We start from the raw sequence: 22,344 nt of genomic DNA, 5'->3' as shown, positions 1-22,344 counted from the left end.
CGTCCCTGCATCTCTTCGTCTGGTGGTTCTCCAACGGGCTCATGATTCCCGGATGGCGGGAATTTTGGTTTCATGAAAATGCTGCATCTCGTGAAACGGCAGTTTTGGTGGCCTTCTTTGAAAAAGGACATTGAACTTTATGTTGCCAGTTGTCCCGTTTGTGCTGCCGCTAAACGCCCGCCAGGGAAACCGCAGGGTTTGCTCCAGACTGTGGCTCGCCCTGTCGCCCCGTGGAGGGAGATCTCTATGGACTTCATTGTCGAACTCCCTGAGAGCCAGGGGCACACGGTTATCTGGGTGGTTACCGACTTGTTCTCCAAGTAAGTGCACTTCATCCCTTGCCCCAAGATTCCATCTGCTAAGACTCTTGCAAAAATGTTCATTTCTCACGTTTGCTCCGCCCAGGGCTTAAGCTCCGCCCACCACCCTCAGACTAATGGGGCTTGTGAGAGGACTAATTCTGTTCTAGAACAGTACTTATGTTGTTTCATCAACTACTAGCAAGATGATTGGGTGGACTTGTTGCCACATGCGGAGGTGGCTTATAATAATTCTGTGCATAGCAGCACTGGATTCACCCCTTTCCCGGTAGTGTCTGGACAGGATTTTGTGCCTATTCCTGAAGTTCTTCGCGAGCAACCGCACGTCTCATCCCTCTCTGAATGGAGTGATCGCCTTCGGCATGTTTGGCCTTTAGCACTTCAAACTTTGGACGCTGCGCATCGCGCACATAAGAAACAGGCGGATAAGAAACAGACTAGGCCTTCTGATTACAAAGTGGGTGATCAGGTTTATCTGTCCACCAAATTTCTTCAAACTCCCCAGAAATCCAAGAAGTTAGGGCCTAAGTATGTTGGTCCATTTCCTATTATCAAGGACATCAATCCTGTTTCCGTTCGCCTACAGCTGCCTAAACACCTCAACCGGGTCTATCCTGTTTTTCATGTTACCCTCATTAAGCCTGTTTGCTTTTCGTCTTTACGTCCGCCTGTTGATCCGCCACCTGCCCCGCTGTTGATTGATGGTGAACAACATTTCGAAGTCCGTGAAATTTTGGACTCCTGCAGGTGGCGGAATCGTATTCAGTACCTGGTGGCTTGGAAGCATTTCCCCCCTTCTCATGCCGAATGGGTGGACAAATCCCATGTCCAGGCCCCTGAGTTGCTCCGCCAATTCTATTCTGCTTATCCTGACAAGCCCTAGTTTCCCATATTTCCTGACTTTTTCTCTCCCCCCCTTTTTTCGCTTTCCGTTTCTTGTTGTTCGTGCTTTGTCGTTTTCCAGGTCTGACCGCCTTTTTCTGGAGGAGGGCCGGATGTCAGCCTCCGCTTTGCTGCTGCTTCGGCTGCCATTGAAACGGGGAGGGGGGGGCATGGTATTTGGGAGGGGACTCATTGTTGTGCTGGAGGAAGATTCTAGAGTTTGAACTGTCCACCTTACTGCGCATGTGGAGGAGGAGTGTTTCCCGCCAAGGCCAACGGAACCAGCATTCCATCCTGGTGATGCCTTTCGAAGTTATCTCACACCTGACAATTGGGAGAATTATGATTGGACTGTGCACGGGATGCCAAGGGGAGGGGAATGAATTATACAATATATTATTCACTTTCGCGCCTAAATAATCAGACTTCGCTTAGCTTCGCTTCTATTCATTTATAATTAGTAAAAGTACACTTGATTTCTATCAATGGAGTCCTGTGGTTTTCTTTCCTGATTTTTGAATGAAGAAGGGCTGACAAAGGACTTCTTGTGTATGATGTATAATTATCAGGAATTAACTTAATAGATTAATCTAAATTCTCATCAGCAATCCTAGTTATTTCAATGATAGAGAATAAGTCTCTCTGGAGACTTGTTAAACAATCTTAGCAATAATATTGAAGTGGTCTATCATTGCTGGGGTATTTTTTGTCTTAGATTAGCCAACAACCCTTGTAATGCTTGATGGTCTTCCCATACTACCCTGCTTAATTAGCTTTTCAAGTGCTGCGACATAATGTAACTATGGTAGTACACGAATCCTTAAGTTTTATCATGAATGAAGGCAAAAGTGTGTCCCAGGATAACGTTGCAGGATCCATTCTGGGTCGGTCACTGGCACCAGAGGTTTAGTCCTCTGGGCTTTCAGACTCGTGCTGGAGCCCATCTTCAGGGAACTTCTCTCCAGCAGTGTGACTAAACTTCTGATCCCAATGACCGACACAGATTGGATTCTGAAATGTTATCTTGAGTGGATTTTTTGTATATTACTTTAAAACTGGTGAGATATACGAAGGCTACTTTTAGAAGAAATGGCTGTTCTGAACTGTTGGTATTTGGTTGATCTGTGACTATCCCATATTTACTAGATAGGACAACCAGTACTGATACAGTGTATCTAAAAGTGAATCTTTGTGCTGTGGAGTTATCACCCAGCCCTCTCCCAGAAAAATGAAATATCCTAGGAAATATTAAAATGGCAGAATATTATATTTCCCTGGATGTGAAAAGAAACATGTTTTAAAGAGAGAATTGCTCCCTGCAGCTTCCTATCCCCACCCACTTTGTCAATGGGCCATTAAGATGGCGAAGCCAGTCCCTTTACATAATAAAGAGTTCTCCCCTTCAGCTTCAGGGTGATGGGATTAAGTCATGATAATATTGGCCCTTTACCCAACTCACTACATGGCATCTGAGAACTCAACCAAACCTGGATTCAAAATACAGCCTAGAGAGTTGCCCCTGCATAGCCCCATGGGAGTCTGACAACCAATAAGAATACAAGCTCAAGATCAAAGGCTAGAGAGGGCATAAAACCAGGGACTCAGCATCTCAGCCCTCCTTCTCTTTTTCTCCACCAACATTGAAACATGTGATCACCTTTTCTGTTCAGGACTCAAGCCATGTGGTCCTGTCCACCATTAAATCATCTTTGCAAGCAACCTCCATGTCTCCTGTGCCTTTTCCCCACTTGGATCGGAACCCAGGACATTTCTTTCATCAGTGCGTCTGCAACCACTTATCACTGATTCAACTTCGCCCCAGGAAAAAAAAATCAGATGCCATAGTGTTGGAGTGACAGAGAAATGTCCCGTTGTTGCTATCTAACGGTCATCAGTAGTTTTGCATCATAGATGAGACCTGGAAAAATAGTAGAGGATGGCCTTAAAATATCTGTAGGAGTAACAGTGACGTGTTATCAAATAGGATTTACCCTTGATAAGAAACGCGGGAGCAGGCACAAAATTCATTACCCCTTTATTGTTCGGCGATTCCGCGGGTCTGTGAGAAAGAGGCGGGAGGACTTACTACCCATCCTCGTTGTTGCCAGGGTACCGCAATTTAGGTCACACACAAGGGAGAAACGAGTCACATCATGTCTCCATGACATACTCATATACTCTCGTGCTGTTTTTTACAATCCTCCAGACCTAAGCCTCAGGCCCCTCACAGAATCCCTCCCATCTCCCTTTTCGCGACCCAGAGCTGCGCCACTGCAGCAGCAAAAGCCGCTCATAATCTAAGATGGCGGCTAGACTAAGCAGGGTTGTTCATGTGACCTAAGGAGACTGTTGCAAAGAGCAGACTTCTTTTGATAAATCTCTCGCGAGATCTTGGAGGAACCGGTTGAACCACTAGTTTTTATGAAACGAAAACAGAAGGGAGGGGGTGGCTAAAGGAGGGGGAATCTCGCGTGAACAGCGCTATAAACTTTGTGCAGGGAAGCCTCGCGGTATCATCTAACGCCTCCTGAATCGGAAGGAGTCCAGAATTTACTTTAGTTCTCGCGGTAGTCTTGGGATTTCTTCACCCTCCCCCCACCTCTTAATGCGGAGCGGAGAGTTCTCCCCGCGATACCTTTTGCAGCAAGCAGAGGTGGGGGGAGGGGGATCGAAAGGAGGAAGAAGGGGCGTGGCTTGCGCGCTGAAGTCAGCACGGCGGCTGCGAGGGGGCGGAGGAATATATAAAGGCCCGGGTCGAACTGGGGGTGTTTCAGTTAGAGAAGCGATTCTAAGGCGGAGGTGGGAGAGCTGTTGTAAGCGAGGCGTATATTACTTCTGGTGAATTCGAGTTTATCTACACGGAGCGGGACCTCCCGGAACGATCTCTCGTTATGAGTCATGTGGCAGTGGAAAATGCCCTCGGTCTAGATCAGCAGGTGAGGGAACTGAAGGGAAAAACTCAAGGGTGGGCCCGGATAGGGAGGGCTTTTCGCCCCTCCCCCACTGGTGGCCGATCTGGCTTCGGGGTTCTCGTAGTCTCCTTTTCCCTTGTGATACCCTACTATCTTCCCGCGCTCCACCAGCCCGGTACGGTTTTTGTGTCGGCCTTCTGGTGGCGCATTTTACTGTGACGCAGTTCATTTTTTGGAGGCCGCGATTTTGGCGGCTTGGGCTTAAAATGTAGTAGACCGGAAAATGAAGCGGGGGGGATTGCTGAAGGAAAGGGGGAGAATCGCGGCGAGGCGTAAAGGATAGGGTGAAATGCCCATGGGCCGTGTGAGACAGGCCGGGCCTGCTCGGGGCTTTGTGCGGCTCTGGCTAGTGTGCTACATCTGCCGGCCCCCCTAGCGGCGTTCGCTTCGAACTGCAGCGGGCGGGGGACTACAGCGGCCATCGAGTGGTGACGAAATGGGAGGTTGGGGGAAGCGCGTGCGCGGTTCCCCAGCCGGGGAGCGGGAGCCACTTAGCTACTGCTGCCGCTCTTGTTTCCAGTGTTGGGTGCGCGCGCATATACGCGCGCGCGCCCCCATCTCCTTTGTCCTCGAAGCCCCTGTCGGAGAGGGGGGAGAAAGAGGGTGGTACCGCGCCTGTAAAGGCGGATTCCCTCTCTTCTCCTTTACGCTAGTCAAATAGTTCCGCTCCCCGCTTCCGTTCTTGCCAGTGGTCGAGAGCGGTGGCAGAGCAAAGTCTTGCGGGCGGTGTGGGCTAGAACCAGCTCCCGAAATGGAGCCAGTTAGAGAAATAAGAGCAGGCGTGTGACGCTGCCACCGGATTAGCGGCTACGGCCTGAAAACGCAGAGAGCGGGCAGGAAACGACTCAGCTAGGTTCGTCTGGTCCGGGGAGGCGGCCTCATGGTTTGCGATTTTAAACGAGGGTATTTAGACTAAAATCATAATATATATTTATACATATGTTTATATATGTTTAAAGTATATGTTTATACTTAAAACAGTTTTTAAAAAAATAAGTAATCGATATTTCTAATGCAAGGTAAAGCTGTGATTTACTACATAAGGCATAGCATATAACTAATGTCATTTTGCTCAAAGAAATCAAATCTGCCGTAACACGTTAAAAGAAGTGGTGGAGAGAAAATGCTTAAAAAGCAAGAGCTTTTTAAAACTGGATGGTAGTTATTGGGAAGCAATTGGCATGTTTAATATCAATATAAAATAATCTGATGGTACACCACTTGAATTGCTGTATTCTATAATTAAGTACTGATAAATGAACAAATTAAAGTTGCTTGATATTCTGAGTCAAAGGTAAAACTTGGCAGATTTCATTTGAAAATGTAACTAATAACTTGTGTATTTTTTTAAGTTTGCTGGTCTAGACTTGAATTCCTCAGACTCTCAGAGTGGAGGAGGAACAGCAAGTAGTAAGTAAATAACTCAATATGTTGCTAGAGTTAATATGTCTTATGGGTGGTCTATCAATTCAGTAAAAATAGCCTCTATTGAAGCTGTAAAATCAAGCTACTATTCTGTTTCCACAGTAGTATTTGTAATGCATATTTAATGTTAAATAATGGTTTTTTAATCTTGCTAGAAAATTGAACTTTAAAAAATAAGTTATGAGCTGCATGCTTCCTTAATCCAGTATTGCTTGATTAGATCATCACTCATTCAATTTCTGAATCTTGTAACTTTTCTGGAATATATTTGAAGAATAGAGATTGTTGGACTGGACTATCACCTACCTGGGCTATCTTATTCCTTTTATACTGCAAAAGAACCGCTGTTGACTGAGTTCCAGGACTGTATTTTTTAAGTTTTGGCAATATTGACTTGTTACTTAGTGGGATAAATAAGGAAAATGCTACAATATAACTATGTTTTTTTTTTTTTAAAAAAAAAAACCTTTTGATTCTTAGTAACTTAATCTCTTAATGGCAGGTTATTACATAACTACACTTTATAAATTATTCTGGTTTAGAAGTTCTCTGTCCTTGATAGCCAAGTAAAAATTATATACTGACAGCTTCCAATCATGAAAAGTATAAGAAAAATACTGTGATGGATTGTGAATGTTCTAGATAGCAAAGTTTTTTAAAGTAACAAGTATTTTTTCTTCCAGAAGGCCGGTACATTCCTCCTCATTTACGAAATAGAGAAGCTTCAAAGCAGGGTATGTTTGTTAATACAGATTTCAATTGTGAAGTAATAGTGCTTTATTTAAACTTGATTCACAGGTGGATATCCATTACAACCCCCCAAAACGTTAAACATTAGTAAAATCCTGTACTAAGCTTAGAAGTGTTATCTCTGGTTATAAGTAGCAAGGAAGCATATACAAAATTGAATTTGCACACTAACACTGATATTTTTTTACAGTATGAAGGTTGCAAGAGGAAATTCAGCTTGAGTGTAATACAGTTAGTAGGCTAGTGATTGAGTTGCATTTTCACTTAAGCAGTAAAGCTATTTAAGTGTTAATGCAACTTATTGCAAAGAGAACAATGGTGACACCTGGCCAAGAGAAAATATTGTTTCTTCTGAAAGTTATGGTCAAATTCATGGTCTTGTATTGATTCTAATGTGGAATGACATAATTGATAATTGTGATGATTCAGATTGCAATTATGAAACGATCCGTGATGAAATGAAACATTTTTAAAACATTAGTAATAAAGAAATGGAAGTAAGCAGAGACCCAGGCCTTTTTCCATTTAGTGTGGGTGCTATTTTTTCAAAAATATGTATTTTTGTGTTGATCTCCTATAGGGCTAAAAATTTAAAACTTCATAGAAGTTTTTAAAGTTGATTGACAGTTAAAGTTAGTTATTAAAAATATTAGATAAAATTAACTTAATGATCCAAAAAGGTTGTAGAAATAATCACATTCTTGAGTTTTCTCAGAGGATCCATATTTCTGGAATTCAATCTTGTTAGCAAGTAACTAACTAACTAAATAAATAAAAGGTAAATATTTAATGGAAGCTTTGTTAGGGGTAGATAGTTCTTTTTACTTTTTTTGTGGTTTGCAAGAAAGTTGTTTTGCCCCCAATTTTTGGGAGGGAGGATTATTTTAAGTTGATAATAGTGGGCAAAATAAATGAAGTTTGTTTCTATGTTAGATGTAGTCTTGTGGCAGGTATATTTAACAATTTCTGGTTAAATGCCAAAGTGCCATTTTTATTGGTTCTTAACAGTTTATTTAGGCCGACCTTCCATTTTTAAATTTAAAATTAGAGGGATATTATGTGGTCCACTGAGCAGTAGACCCTTAACTCATTCAACTGTTATGGAAATTTTTTAGAAGGTTTGAATTTACAGCCTTTCTTTCTTGTTGAAATTAGAGCAGATATGAGACTACCTTTTGGCTGTTTCTTGTCTTCTCTGTGGAAAACTTACTGTAAGCTAGAACTTGGTAGAATTTGAAAAAATTGTTTTGATTTCCAGAATTTCCATAACCATAAATAGCTAATCTTATCGGTTCACATGTGTAAAAAGTTAATAGAATTCAGAAACTTTTAAAATTGTTGTGAACACATAACAAAGATTAATAAATTAGTGCACCCCACCACCCACCTATTCTAATACACAAGGCTAAAGTCATTAGAATGATTTTTTTTGTAATTTTCTAGTAGTGTTTTTCATACATTTTGGCTTATAATATAAATGTTAACTATGCTGATTGGGAGTGATTTAAAATGAGTGTGAAACTTGCGGCGTCACATTGCCATCATGTGACATTTCGTGACCTTTGCAGTGGGTGGGTGTGGTCTGTGTGACGCATCTGACCCTTGGACTACGTTTGACACCCCGATCCAAAACATTATTGGGTCTTGTGGGAGGGTTCACTGAAATACCTGAAGTGGGCAGCGGTTCTTGTTACTTCAGAGTGACATTGAAATTCATAGGATAATTTTTGGGCCTTTTACTAGATTAGGGAGAAGAAGAGTTTTAAAAAAAAGTCTTGTTACAATCAGAAAATCAAACAGACCTCTTAAATGAAGGTGGGTAGATGCTTGGGTTAATCTTCCCCAGAAGGATATTACCATGGTGAAGGGTACTTAAAAGCAATCAAAGAGAAGATTTGTAATACTATTTTGAGTGAGTGAATAAAAGCCAGCTTTATAGTGGACTGAAACATGCTTGGAAGTAGTGAGAAATTTTTGATGTTTCTGACTGTCCTAAGCTGTTGATTGGCCAGCTCCTTTTTTTAAGCATTCTGTTAGATGATTTTTTTTGGGGGGGGGGGGGTATCTTCATATTGGCCACAAAAATTCAGGATACTTCTAATGTGAACTCTACTATCACCAAAGGTAAGCTGATATATTTGTAGAAACTTTACATTTTGGAATAAGGATGCGAAAAAGTTAACACTGGTTGGAGACATTCCATAACAATGTTTTAATATGCTTTCAAACTGAATCATAATGCTGGGAGTTTTCATGGCTCTTTTTGCAGCATACAATATCCATAACTATACAGCAAACTACTATTCCAATTCGATGCCACCACCAAGAAGCTGTAAGTTGGTGTCAGGCTGAAGTGATTTTAAAGTTTGTCGTTTGGGAGCATGTCTCTAAGCAGTAATTTGCAGTTAACTAACAGTTTGAGCTTTTTCTTCAAGCACATTCTCAGGCATACCATGCCTTCTTTGCCTCAATTTAACAGTTTTCTCAATTGGTGTTACATGATTAAGAAAATAGACAGTGAAGAAATGTTAAATTCTTTTGCTCCTTTTGAGTTTAGTACTTTTAGTACTATTTTTATTAAAAACCTATAATTAGCAAATACCAGAATCCACTTTTGTAGACTCATCATTACGTGGTGAGAAAGTTATTAGTTCTTAAACAAGACGCCAGCATAGTAACAAAAAACTTGAAATTCACCTTTATTAATTTTAAATCAAAGTTAATTATGGCCATGGTTCTTTTTATGCTACATGTACTAAAACTAACACTTTCTTCATCAACAATGCGGTTAAAATGTTTCCTTTGACAATAGTGTGAATCTGTTCGAAGTTTTAAAATAAAACAGGTTTTCTGTTCAGTGGGCATGTTCATATAATATACGCTAGCACAATGTGCTAAGTATTTTATCTATGAACTGGATAAGTTTCTGAAAGATTTAAAAAAGGTCATACATTTGAATAGCTTATTCAAAATACTATAATAAAATTAATGGCAGATTTTAAAAATAAAATTTGTTGGTATATTAAATATTGTCAGATATAATATGACAAAGTTTGGGAAGCACTCAACTAATGTGATGTTTTGAAGGGAAAATTCCTTTAGCTCTAGTTGTAGCAAATACTTTATCCCTCACAATGCTAGCTACTCTTTATAGTCTGAGCTCTTCACATTTTCAGTAGGAAATTAACCAAGGTATGTTTCTGAAACTTTTCACAATATTTGCAAAGATAAACCAGATAACTAACCTTTTACTGGAACTCATGAATGAAGGCAAATATGTGTCCCATGATAATGTTGCAGAATCCAATCCCAGTTGGTCACTGGGACACATTTATCTCTGGTCCTGGTAACCAACACAGATTGGATCTTTTTCCATGAACTTTCTAATAATAGTTGCAGACTTCTAACATACTTCTAACATTCTAAAAAACACTGAAAAAATGCATATACTAGCATTAGCTAGTCAGAATTTTGCTTTTTAAAATTGCTACATGCTTAATTTGTATCTTTGAGCTTAGCATTGGACCCTGAGTTTAGTGCTGGACTTACTTCAAATTGACCATTTAAGATGTGCTTCCAACTTACTGCATGGCAGCAATATTGGTATACCTAGCTATAGTACAAATATAGTACAATAGCTTAAGAAAGTTAGTTCAGCTACATAATTAAGTATCCATAAACTTTGCAGCTTTTGTGAACATAGATGCAGAGAAACCTGCAATTTTAATTATTTGAGGCCAAATTGCCCTTTTTAAAAAAGAGGTGCCCTTAAAATGTACATTTTTGGCAACAAAAGTCACACTTACAGTGGAGCTTGCAAAAACTATTTGCTGGCACAAGTGACATTTAACACTTTAATTGTTTAACTTTTTATTCTCTGCTAAAGATTCCCCCAGCTGGGACTCTCGTGGAGGTAATGGCTATATGAATGGATATGATCGTGACAGCCGGATGAATGGCTACGATCGTGATCGCGGTGTGTTTGGATCCAGAGGAGGATCTGGACGTGATGACAGAGGTGGGCGTGGGGATCTGTCACTTCCATCCAACTTAGTGATTAAAAACTAGAGATCTTAAGAAAGGACAAAGCTGATGGAACTTATGGAAAATTCTTTGAATTTTCTTACCAAGCAGCTTTAATGGAGCTGCCTTCCTAAACTGAAATGCAACAGATATCATAGTTCTGAAATTTTAATGGGTCTTTAGAATCCTTACCACAGTCGAAGATGATCGGTTTGAATCCTCAAGTCAAAACTTTTCATGTTTTTATTAACGACTTAGAAGTATTGAAGCTCATTGTCCAATAGTTCCAATTACTGTATTCAGGTTTTACATATCAAGGAAGTTATACATTCTCAAAATCTTTCATCATTTGACTGTTTCTTCTTTACTCTTGTCAGTATGTTGGCAAATACATGAAACTTAAAATGATCCAGTTTTCAAGCTGTTGTGAAATTGTCAAGTTTTAAATGAACATAATATATTTAGTATGGGTTGCCTAATGATTGAACTCTAGAGATATGCCATAGGCTGATTCCTCATTGAACAGAAGTAAAAGTATCCAGGGTGGGTGGGGTTCATTCAGCTTGAAAGGATCACCATTCCATTTTTTGCTGTCAGTGCCATCTTAACTCGATGGCAGTATGGCTTACTTTGAACAAACAGAGAAGTTATATTTGGAAAACTGATGGCTACTTGTTGATATTAATGGTTGTTCTCAATATATTTCTTACCTGTAAATATATTTGGAAATATTTAATGATGGATTGTATTATTTGTAGGATTTGATGGTGGATGGAATGCTGCCAGAGACAGGGATGCATATAGTAGCTTTGGTGCAAGAAGTGAACGTGGATCAGGAAAATCAAGTTTCTTTACTGACCGTGGCAATGGCTCAAGAGGAAGGTAATCACTTTGTTTAATTTTTTTTAAAACTGCAAATCTTTACTGATGTATTGGCTGCAGAAATTTAGTTGTATCATGTTACTTTTAATAAAATTATTACAGTAATCCTAATACGTAATTAGTTTGAATTGTTTGGTACCAATAGCTAGGTATATGTGTATTTTAATTAGGAAAAATACTCTGCATTTCCCATAAAATTGCTTTTGGCTAATAGGGTTATTTAGTTCAGAATTTATGAGAAATTTTGTGATTTTCCATATCTAAAATCTTACATGCATATTTTTTTCCTTATATTCAAAACCTGTTCTGTAACCATTTGGTTTGATTACAGAGTATCTTGAAGTTTTTTTTCCCATCAGGGAGCTCAAGGCAGTATGCATGTTTTCCTCCCTTTTATTCTCCTAAGAATCCTATGACGTAGTTTGTACTGAGTGAAGGAATAGTTTAAGGCCATGAATGTCATGATTGAAAAGGGAGCTGAACCCAGAGCTTGGTACCCAAGAGTTCCTAATTAATCACTAAGAATTGAGTTGGAATAAACGCAATCTGAATTGTTAAAATCTTACTTAGTTGAATCTTCCTATAGCAAGGGCAAAGAAACAGTTAAATGGAGAGCCTTTGATAGCAGAAGGGCAAAAGCTGCAGCCCTCAAATCAGCGTGATTCCCAGAAGTTGGTTCTTTAACATGATAGAAAATTGAAATTATTAATTTTGATAGTCAAGTTAGTTAATTAATCTAATTAATCTTTGGATGATATCTTTAGTATGTTTCTGAAAAGCAAAATATGGCCTTAAGCCTCAAATAATGCAATCTGCTTTAAAGCAAAAGGGAATATTTTAAATTAAATATTTAATTGGTAGGTTACTTCAAAGGAGCACATGTAGATTTAATGTTATGTTGTATGATTAGATATGATGATGGCGGTGGAAAATGCAGTAGTGATTTTGATGGTATTGGAAGTCGTGGTGATAGGAGTTGCTTTGGTCGATTTGATCGTAGCGGAAACAATCGTTGGTGTGATAAAAATGACGAAGATGATTGGTCAAAACCACTTGCCCCAAGTGAACGTACGGAACAGTGAGTATTACAAGCTTACCTGGCAACCTTTCAGTGAAACATTCAATGCTGCAGATTACACAATTGATTTATTTTCATTCTAGGGAGCTGTTCGCTGGGGGGAATACAGGCATTAACTTTGAAAAATATGATGACATTCCAGTTGAGGCAACAGGCAACAACTGTCCTCCACACATTGAAAGTGTAAGTACTACCAGTTTCATAATGCATTTACTTGATAAAATTGTTAAACGTCTATATTGTAATAAATCAGTACTTTTTAATTGATTAATCCTTTAGAAAGAACATTGGTTCCATTTTTTAGGCTAGTAATTTTGTTTGGAAAGAGATGATACCTTATGATTTTGTATCTGATTCTTTTTAAACTTGGTCATCTTATTACACCTGGTTTATTACACCGGGCTATATTGAGGTTTTTGCTAAATGAATTGAGGATGAAATACATTTTAAATATATTGGAAAGAGAAATGGGGAACTTCTACATAGTCAATAATTAAAAAGAAAATAATTGACAGGTTAATGTACTAAAATAACAGTGCAGGTGGATTATTTTCAAGAGTACTGTAGAACTTAGGTTGTTGTACATTTGCTGATGTTACTTGGCTAGGTAAAAACAAGAGTCTTCAACTTACAACCACAATTGAACTCAACATTTCTTTTGCTAATCCAGGCAAAAATGCCTTACTTTATGACCTTTTTGCCACGCTTGTTAAATGAATCACTGCAGTTGTAAAGTGAATCTGGCTTTCTTCCACCCGAACCCCACAATTGACTTTGCTTATCAGAAGCCAGCTGGGAAAGTTACAAATGGTGATTCCCATGATCCCAGGACAATGCAACTGTCATAAATACATGCCATTTGCCAAGTGCCTGAATTTTGATAATTGGACCAATTTCTGTAAGTGTAAAAAAAGGTAATACACTTTTTTTAGGGCTGTTGTAAGTTTGAGCAGTCATTAAATGAATGGTTATAAATTGAGGACTATTTGCTTGTTTTCTACATTGAGTGCATTGCATGACCATAGCATGCTCAAAAACAGCTTTAGGAATACTGCTTCACCTAAATTTGTTAATTCCTACATTTTATCTGTAAATGAGACCAGTTGATTGTGTGGCACAGTCCAATTTTTAAAAAACAAGTCCTGGGTTTTTTTTATAACTATTCTTCAATGGAAACCAGATAACAAAAAAATTGCATCCTGGAATTATAATTAGCTGCTTTTGATTGTCTACTATACATGGGGAAAAAACTGTTAGCCCCAATGTCAAGCTTAGAACTAGCACTTGCCCACCTTAAAGTCAAATTCCTACCAAAACTTTAAAATCAAACAAGCTTCTTTACTTCATTAGCAAGGGCATTGGGTAGATGGGAGTGCTCCATCCATTCATAATCAGGTGTCCATATGAATGCAACACTGGCTAATAAGGTAATTAGACTAATGTAGAATACTCCTGTTTAATAACTGAAATACCTTTGCAGTTTAGCGATGTTGACATGGGGGAAATTATCATGGGGAACATTGAACTCACCCGCTACACTCGACCTACTCCTGTTCAGAAATATGCTATTCCTATCATCAAAGACAAAAGAGATCTGATGGCTTGTGCCCAGACAGGTAAGTCTGTAATGTTTATGTTATAGCTGCATGTTCTAAATGAAGTAAAAATAAAATTTAGCAACTATGAAATCCATGCTGTACAAATTTTGAACTCTTTCCTTTAGAAACCTTGCTGATTATTGTATTTTGAAGTGTTGAATAAATGCTGAGAATGGGCCAGTGCTGTTCTCCAAGTTGGAGGGGTTTGGGTAAATTGTAAAGACCTGCTGTTTTACAATTGGCTGTATTAGTTAACTACCACTAATTTGACCATTGGAGTAAAAACCATTTGCAGCCAACACAGGTTTCTGTATAACTTCTTGTAATAATAATTAATAATAATAATAACAACCACCACCACATTGGTTGAATTTTTCAGAAATAATAGGATTTTGCATTGCTATCAAATTTTAATGCATCTTTTTCTCTAGGTTCTGGGAAAACTGCTGCATTCCTTCTTCCCATATTGAGTCAGATATATACAGATGGTCCAGGTGATGCTTTGAGAGCCATGAAGGCAAGTGTATGGTTTGCATCATATAAACAATATCTAGATACTGTGCATTTTATCATGCTGTTATCCATTTGTCATTTCTGTGTTAATGTATGGGAATAAAGTTTCTGTTTGAGAATGTAACTCAAACTCATTTGCCTCTGCAGAGGAAAGTTGCACACTAATTTTGTTTTAGCACAAAAGTAGCTGTACAGGCACACAACCACTCATTTAGTAATTATTTGAAGTTATAATGGCTTTGAAAAAAGTAACATGGTAGTTTTTCAGACTTAATAACTTGGTCATGTGATCAAAACCTAGATGGTTGGCAACTGGTGTGTATTTCTTACATTTACACTGTTCCAGAATCATGTCACCCTTTGTAACCTTCCCTGCCAGCTTCCAGAAGCAAACTCAATGGGAGAAGCCAGGTTCACGTAACAACTGCTTGATTCACCTAACTTCGGTGATTTGCTTAACAACTGGCAAAATGTAAAATAAAGTGCAACTCACTTTTAATTGCCTTGCTTAGCAAAATTTGGGCTCAATTGTCGCAAATTGAGGACTGTATTGCTGTTTAACTTCAAGGAAGTATTGAGGCAGAATGAAATGTCTTGCATAACATTGGGCTTATACCTTCAGTGACATCCTGCTCTTGTAACATTACAGGAAAATGGAAGATATGGGCGTCGTAAACAATACCCAATTTCATTAGTTTTGGCTCCAACAAGAGAATTGGCAGTGCAGATATATGAAGAAGCTAGAAAGGTAAATGTTACATGCTCCTGGGAACTTATTAGCAGATCACAAGGCATAATTTTAGATCTGAAATTCTAAAATCTGAAATTTCCTACCCTCTAGTTTGCCTATCGTTCCAAAGTCCGTCCTTGTGTTGTATATGGTGGCGCTGACATTGGCCAACAGATACGTGACTTGGAACGTGGTTGCCATTTGCTTGTGGCAACTCCAGGCCGCCTTGTAGATATGATGGAGAGGGGAAAGATAGGCCTGGACTTCTGCAAGTAAGTAATACAGATAATAAGTTTTGTAATATTGATAGCATTGGATACTTTGGAACTTCCTTGTCAGTATGGAATTGTGGAACTCTTGATGTGCTATTTTATATTTTCTAGATACTTGGTTTTGGATGAAGCTGATCGTATGCTTGACATGGGTTTTGAGCCTCAGATTCGTCGTATTGTTGAAAAAGATACTATGCCACCAAAGGGTGTCCGTCAGACAATGATGTTTAGTGCTACTTTTCCAAAGGAAATCCAGGTATTTATTTATGCATGATGTTCAACTTTCCAGTAAGATTCAGCACATTAAAGGGAATTGATATACTGAAAATAGTTATCTATGGTAAACCCAACACTGCTATTCCAAAAGGCAACTGGACTTTCTTGATTTTTTTCCCCTTGAAAATGTTTCACTTCTCATCCAAGGAGCTTCTTCAGTTCTGGGATGAGAAGTGAAATGTTTCCAAGGGAAAAAAACAGTCCAGTTGCCTTTTGAACAGCACCTTTGGGACAAGCATGAACTGGATGACTGAATCTATAGACATGTCTATGGTAAACTTGTTAAAAAAAACAGTTCTTGAATAGTTTTCTTTTGAAGAACTTGTCTTTAATTAACTCCCTAGTGTTGAGATAGGTCTGTACCCCCATAGAGGTTTGTGGGGATTGATAAACTCTGATTAGATGCATATTGTTTATGCTAATTAAGTGCTATTTTTTAGATGCTTGCTCGTGATTTCTTGGAGGAATATATTTTTCTGGCTGTTGGCCGAGTTGGCTCTACATCTGAGAACATCACACAGAAAGTAGTGTGGGTGGAAGACTTAGACAAAAGATCATTTCTGCTTGATCTCTTGAATGCCACAGGTAAAGACTAAGGAAGAATTCCAGCATAAATCTAATGTAAATCTGTGTTAGCTGAGGAGAAGAATTAAGATTTTTCCTTCTTTTCTCCTATAATTGACTTCTTACTTCAATCTGTCTGCAACTAGCTTGCCTAGTAACATCTTTTTATTATTGCAATAATAAGCACTAGTTTATACCATGCCGTGCTATATTGACAGATACACCATTAGTTAATGAAATTCTTTGTATGTGCAGGCAAGGAATCCTTGACTCTGGTGTTTGTAGAGACTAAAAAGGGAGCTGATTCTCTGGAGGATTTCCTGTACAATGAAGGATATGCTTGCACCAGTATTCATGGTGATCGCTGTCAGCGAGATAGAGAAGAAGCATTACATCAGTTCCGCTCTGGCAGAAGTCCCATCTTGGTTGCCACTGCAGTAAGGATATATTTGTATATCTGTGTGTGTCTTTTTAATTTTATCTTTGGGAACTCAGGATTCCCCTCTTGTCTTCCAATAGGTAGCGGCACGAGGACTGGATATTTCCAATGTTAAACATGTCATAAATTTTGATTTGCCAAGTGACATAGAAGAATATGTGCATCGCATTGGCCGTACGGGCCGTGTAGGAAATCTTGGTAAGAGAGCATTAATCTTGATGGAGTTTTTGTAATTGTTAAGCTCTCTATATGCAGATGTGCTAAATAACATGAGATTGTAGCTGCCCAGAATTTTGTCAACCTCTATTTGAAAGAAGCCTTTTCAAAGTAACAGTGGACATAGATTAGAATGCAAATACTTTTAAGGAGACCTCTAGCAATAAAGGCTGTTGGGAAAGATCAGTGTATGTATATATTATTGAGACAATTCATAAGTTCCTTGTAATGCAGTAAATGAACTTACAAATCTTGTTGCTGGTTTTGTAAAAAAAATTAATTAATGGAAATCTGCATTGGATAGTTTTATTATGCTTCTGAGAAGCTTTCACATTGAAAAATATATTTGAAAATATAGTATCCCAGGTTTTCAATTTTTATACTTAAAACATTTTGAATAATATCCCCTTTTAAATGCCTTTGATTTTGACATGTTATTTCTTTCATTGTTGTGAATCATGCACTGTAGAAGGAAAAGCCCATCCATGGCTTATCTTTCACACAAAAGGGGGAAAATTATCATAAATGCAATGATAAATCTACTGATATTAAGAGCTCATCATGAATGGTCAGGAAGGACTATCTGCTTTTATTTGTGTCATTTTGAAAATAAGTACAGATCGCTGAAGTTCTATGTTCCCGTAACTTTTATTTTAGGTCTTGCCACGTCATTTTTTAATGACAAGAACATAAATATCACAAAAGACTTGTTAGATCTGCTTGTTGAAGCTAAACAGGAAGTACCATCTTGGCTAGAAAACATGGCATATGAGCAGCATCATAAGGGCGGAAGCAGTCGTGGGCGTTCCAAAGGGTAATATGAATGAACTAAGTTTGAGTAACCTGCCTTCCATGTAGCTGGCTAGAGCTTCACTCTGTTTTATTGTTACATTAGACTGCAAGCTATTCTACTTCCTGTGTTTTTAGGGTGAGAGTTTTTTACTGCTCCAATATTCCTTTGCATTCCTAAGAAAAGTAAAGGACTGTTTCATTTTTGAAAGACCAGGGTACTTGTTTGATAGATTTATATCCCATTTTTCTTATAGGACCTCAGGGCAGTGTGCATGGTGTTCCCTGTTTATTGTGTTAGACTTTTTGGTTTGGTGAAATTAGATGCCAGTTCAGTTGAAATTTTGAAATAATGTTCTGCAGAGAATGAATAATAGAAAGTCTTTTTTAAAAAAACAACCATTTGAGACAGTAGCTATTGCTTGATAACAGGTGTGCAGTAGCAAAACAGATACAGAATATAAGAATTAATTAAATGGAGGGTTTATTATTTAATGGAGTTCATGGCTACTTCAAATACTGTCTTACCTACCCTTTTGTTTTCCTTCAGCCGCTTCAGTGGAGGCTTCGGTGCCAGAGATTATCGAACAAGCAGCAGCAGCAGCAGCAGCGGTGGGGGCAGTAGTTTTGGCAGCAGTCGTGCAAGTAGTGGTCGCAGTGGTGGTACTGGTGGTGGTGGTGGTCACGGAGGTAGCAGAGGATTTGGAGGTAAATCTTTTATGTTGTTTAGGTTGGGATGAAAGATGATAGAAAAAAATCGTGAACATTTTCATTGTATCTTAAATTTCTCATCTCTTGTCTTAATAGGTGGCTATGGCGGCTTCTACAACAGTGATGGATATGGAGGAAACTATAACTCTCAGGGGGTAGATTGGTGGGGCAACTGATCTGCTTGCTGCAGAATCTTACCAAACAAGCTAATATGGAAACCACATGTAACTTAGCCAGACTATACCTTGTGTAGCTTCAAGAACTCGCAGTACATTACCAGCTGTGATTCTCCACTGAATTTTTTTTAAGGGAGCTCAAGGTCACAAGAAGGAAAGGAACAGAAGCCCTACTTTGAAGAAGGTTTAAAGACTCCACTGTAGTCAGGATTAACTCCTTTACCCAACCCCACTCTCACTCCTAAACTGTATTTATAATTTTGTGACTGAGGATCATTTGTTAATGTACTGTGCCTTTAACTTTAGACAACTTTTTATTTTGATGTCCTGTTGGCTCAGTAATGCCCAAGATTATCAATTGTCTTTGCAAAATTATTCAACTTGGGCTTTATAAAAATCAAACCTTGGCACACAGGTGTGATACAACTTACAGGAATCATTGATTCATCCACTTTACCTGCAAAAACAAAAAAAGTAAACTTGTGCAGTGGCCTACATTAGGATTTTGATATTGGAGATTTGAAAAATAAAACATCTTGAAGCATATCAATGGAATTAGTTTCTAATGTGGCAAAACTGTACAAAGTTAAAGTTGATTTGCTCACTCTATCCTGGATAGGTACTTCGAACCTGATTGTCTTTAAAAAGCCATTCCAGTCCTGATAATGAGGTGATGTATGGATTGCATGCATACAAGCACTGTTTTAAAAGTAAATGCAAGGAAACACAGCAATTCCAGTGTTTAGGCAGATTATTAATGTGAGCTAGCCAATAGAAGGCAGAACATTACAGGGAATGTTTAAAGGTCTGAACTTGAAATAGTTTTTAGGAGAATTCATCTACTTAGACGTTTCAAAATTGCCTGCCATATTAAGTTGAAATGGTAGAATGGCTGACCATAACAGTGAAGGTCCATTTTTTAAAAAGGGCCTGACTGATTTTTTTGGTCTTAACGCATGCTAGTGTTGATGTTTTTTGGTCAAGGGGGAATGAACAGGAAGAATTATGCAGCAGGCTTTATTTTAATGCAGATTCACATTACTCTGTTCAAGCTGCGTTGAAGTGATAACTGGCTTACTATAGACTTGTAAAATGGCTCCAGAAGAGTAACAAATTCTGAAATCACAAAGGTTGGAATGTACATAACTGCACAAGGTTCAATTCTGCTATCAAGTGCAGTTTTAGTCAGTTTTAGTTGCATAGGTTTCCATTGTATTTAGTCTTGTTAATGCTGATCTGGCCAAAGATGAGTATTTCCAACAGTAAAAAGGCCTCTGTCACTTGGTATCTCTGAGATAATGTCTGTTGCCAGAGGTATTACCAACTCTTTCTCTAAGTGGCATAGGACAACAGCAAAATCTCCTAAAGTGCAATAGATCTTTTCAAGTGTATTGTGCCTTGTACTAAACTTTAAGTAGGTGCACTTGACAGTATTTGAAGTCATTTGTTATGGTGCTATTTCAATTAGTCTAGATTTAGGCCCTTGTACATTTTGCCCATAACTTTTTACAAAATACTTCTTTTATTGCACATTCAGAGAATTTTATATGTCTTGTGTGCGTGTCCTTAACTTCCAATCTTATTTTGTCTCTTGGGAGACAACGCAGCTTGGCTAAGGAGAAGGAACTAGATTCTAAAACTGGGACCATGGGAATAATGGTTGGGAAGAAAACTATTTGCACACGACAGATTTCTAGATACTTTTTGCTGCTAGTTTTGTGTAATATTTATTGAACATTTTTGACAAATATTTATTTTTGTAAGCCTAAAAGTGATTCTTTGAAAGTTTAAAGAAACTTGACCAAAAGACAGTACAAAAACACTGGCACTTGAATGTTGAATGTCACCGTATGCGTGAAATTATATATTTCGGGGTAGTGTGAGCTTTTAATGTTTAAGTCATATTAAACTCTTAAGTCAAATTAAGCAGACCCGGCATTAGCAGTGTAGCCATAACTTTCTGATAGTAAAACAAAAATTGGCAACTTTAAAATTAAACATGCCAAGGTTTTGATACACTTGTCTTAAGATATTAATGAAACACTTCAAAACACTGATGTGAAGTGTCCAGATTCTCAGATGTTTGTTGCGTGAGTTTTTGTTTAGTTGTGTGGTTTTTTTTTTTCAGTGAATGTCTGGCACATTGCAATCCTCAAACATGTGGTTATCTTTGTTGTATTGGCATAATCAGTGACTTGTACATTCAGCAATAGCATTTTAGTGAGTTTTACAACCAGCAATATTCTTCAGTTGTGATAAAGAGTCATATGCAAAGAATGGGTTTAAACTTGCTGAGTGTAAACACTATGAACGTCAGGTCACTGTAGGTTTAGTAATTGCTTATTGTATTAGTTTAGATGCTAGCACTGCATGTGCTGTGCATTACTCAGTTTTAATAAAATAAAAAGTTGAAATGCATCCTGTGTAGTTTTGATTCTTACAGTAGGTGGAAAGGAGTGGTTTAAAAATAGATTGTTGAAAAAATTAATGATTCTGCTTTTCCTAATCTGATTAAATCTGGGTATCATGAACTGAATTTTCAGTGGGATATTTTAGTTTGGGGTAGACAGAAAGCCATTTATTGCTTTTTGGTACACTAATCCAATATAGATGCTAGTTTTTACCTGAATAATAAGTAGTAAATGGTTGAAAACTGTAAATGTGGTTGCTTATTGATATAATTATACAGTAGAAATAAAATGTATCTAATTTGGCAGTTACTTGTCACTGATCCTGTAAACCACTTTTGGGACTGGGAGAGTATGTTTACATTCACCACTTTTTAATATGCATTGGACCCTTGAAGTAGAATTGTTTTATAGTACAACTGGGGGTTTGAGGTTATGAGTCTGTGTGTGTGTGTGTGTGTGTGTGTGTATGTATGTATGAATGAGATAACAAACGGCATGTTCACATCAACAAATGTAACCTGTTACCCAGGAACTTGTTTTCCACCTTAGAAAAATAGTTGTGTATTAGGTTTGAATGGTGTTTGGGGGAGGATAGCAGAACAAGAATATAGTAAAAAAAAAATGCTGATCAGTGCCCTTCCCCCAGTAACAAGTGGTTTACAAATTTTTCAAACTATTAAAAGCAAAATTAAGCAGGAAGGGTAATGACAGCAGAATTATAAAAACAGGAAGGCTGCCGTTCACATAGCAACTCAGAGATTGCCAGCTACCGTAGCAGAAGACAAAACTAATCAAATGCCGTAGGTTCAGTTGGGAAACTGAGCATCCATATATACTTTAATTGCTTTGTAATTCATGTTTTGTCATATGCAATACCTGGAGTTGCTTACTGAGAAGGGTGACTAGAATTTTTTTTAAATGTTAGGAAATTCCTAAAAGATTGTCATTCAGACCATTTAGCCATTAACAAACAAAACCATATTTACACACTGTTCAAAAGAAAATAAGGAAACAACCAGTACATGTTATATTCAGTACCAACACTGGGATAAGCAGGGATTAATATCACAGATAGTTACAGGTAGTTCTTGAGCTGCAATGGCTCAAAATTAGTGATCTCAGAAAAAGTGACTGATGACATGTTCTCCACCAGCCATGTGGCAGATTGGGTGCTTGGCAACTGGGTTTTATAACTGTAACAGCATCTTAGGTGATTGAAATTTGTAACCTGAATTGGCTTCTAATCAATCAATTTGGGGAAGCCAGATTTACTTAATGACCACAATTCCCCTAATTGGTTAAAAAGTGGTCATAAAA

General features: G+C 38.2%; 1 protein-coding gene across 2 annotated transcripts; it reads left to right on the top strand.

Moving 5' to 3' along the window:
- Window positions 1–3,709: 3,709 nt before the first annotated feature.
- DDX3X (DEAD-box helicase 3 X-linked) lies at window positions 3,710–21,034 on the top strand. 2 transcript variants are annotated; one of them, XM_032220290.1, is made up of 18 exons: window positions 3,711–4,138; window positions 5,527–5,584; window positions 6,283–6,333; window positions 10,236–10,367; window positions 11,131–11,254; window positions 12,165–12,332; window positions 12,416–12,515; window positions 13,813–13,948; window positions 14,362–14,447; window positions 15,093–15,191; window positions 15,285–15,445; window positions 15,557–15,701; window positions 16,162–16,306; window positions 16,541–16,722; window positions 16,805–16,922; window positions 17,598–17,754; window positions 18,280–18,437; window positions 18,537–21,034. In XM_032220290.1, exons 1-18 carry the CDS (start codon window positions 4,094–4,096, stop codon window positions 18,614–18,616), a joined length of 2,145 nt encoding a protein of 714 aa, XP_032076181.1. In that variant the 5' UTR covers window positions 3,711–4,093; the 3' UTR covers window positions 18,617–21,034. The 2 variants fall into 2 exon arrangements, with proteins under 2 accessions (XP_032076182.1, XP_032076181.1); XM_032220291.1 differs by lacking the exon at window positions 10,236–10,367 and having other exon boundaries at window positions 3,710–4,138.
- Window positions 21,035–22,344: the final 1,310 nt, after the last annotated feature.

This window comes from Thamnophis elegans, chromosome 6 (assembly GCF_009769535.1).
Source record: "Thamnophis elegans isolate rThaEle1 chromosome 6, rThaEle1.pri, whole genome shotgun sequence".
Taxonomy (NCBI): Eukaryota; Metazoa; Chordata; class Lepidosauria; order Squamata; family Colubridae; genus Thamnophis; species Thamnophis elegans.
The sequence above is the reverse complement of the archived record's forward strand: the minus strand, read 5'-3'. Positions and strand labels throughout refer to the sequence as shown.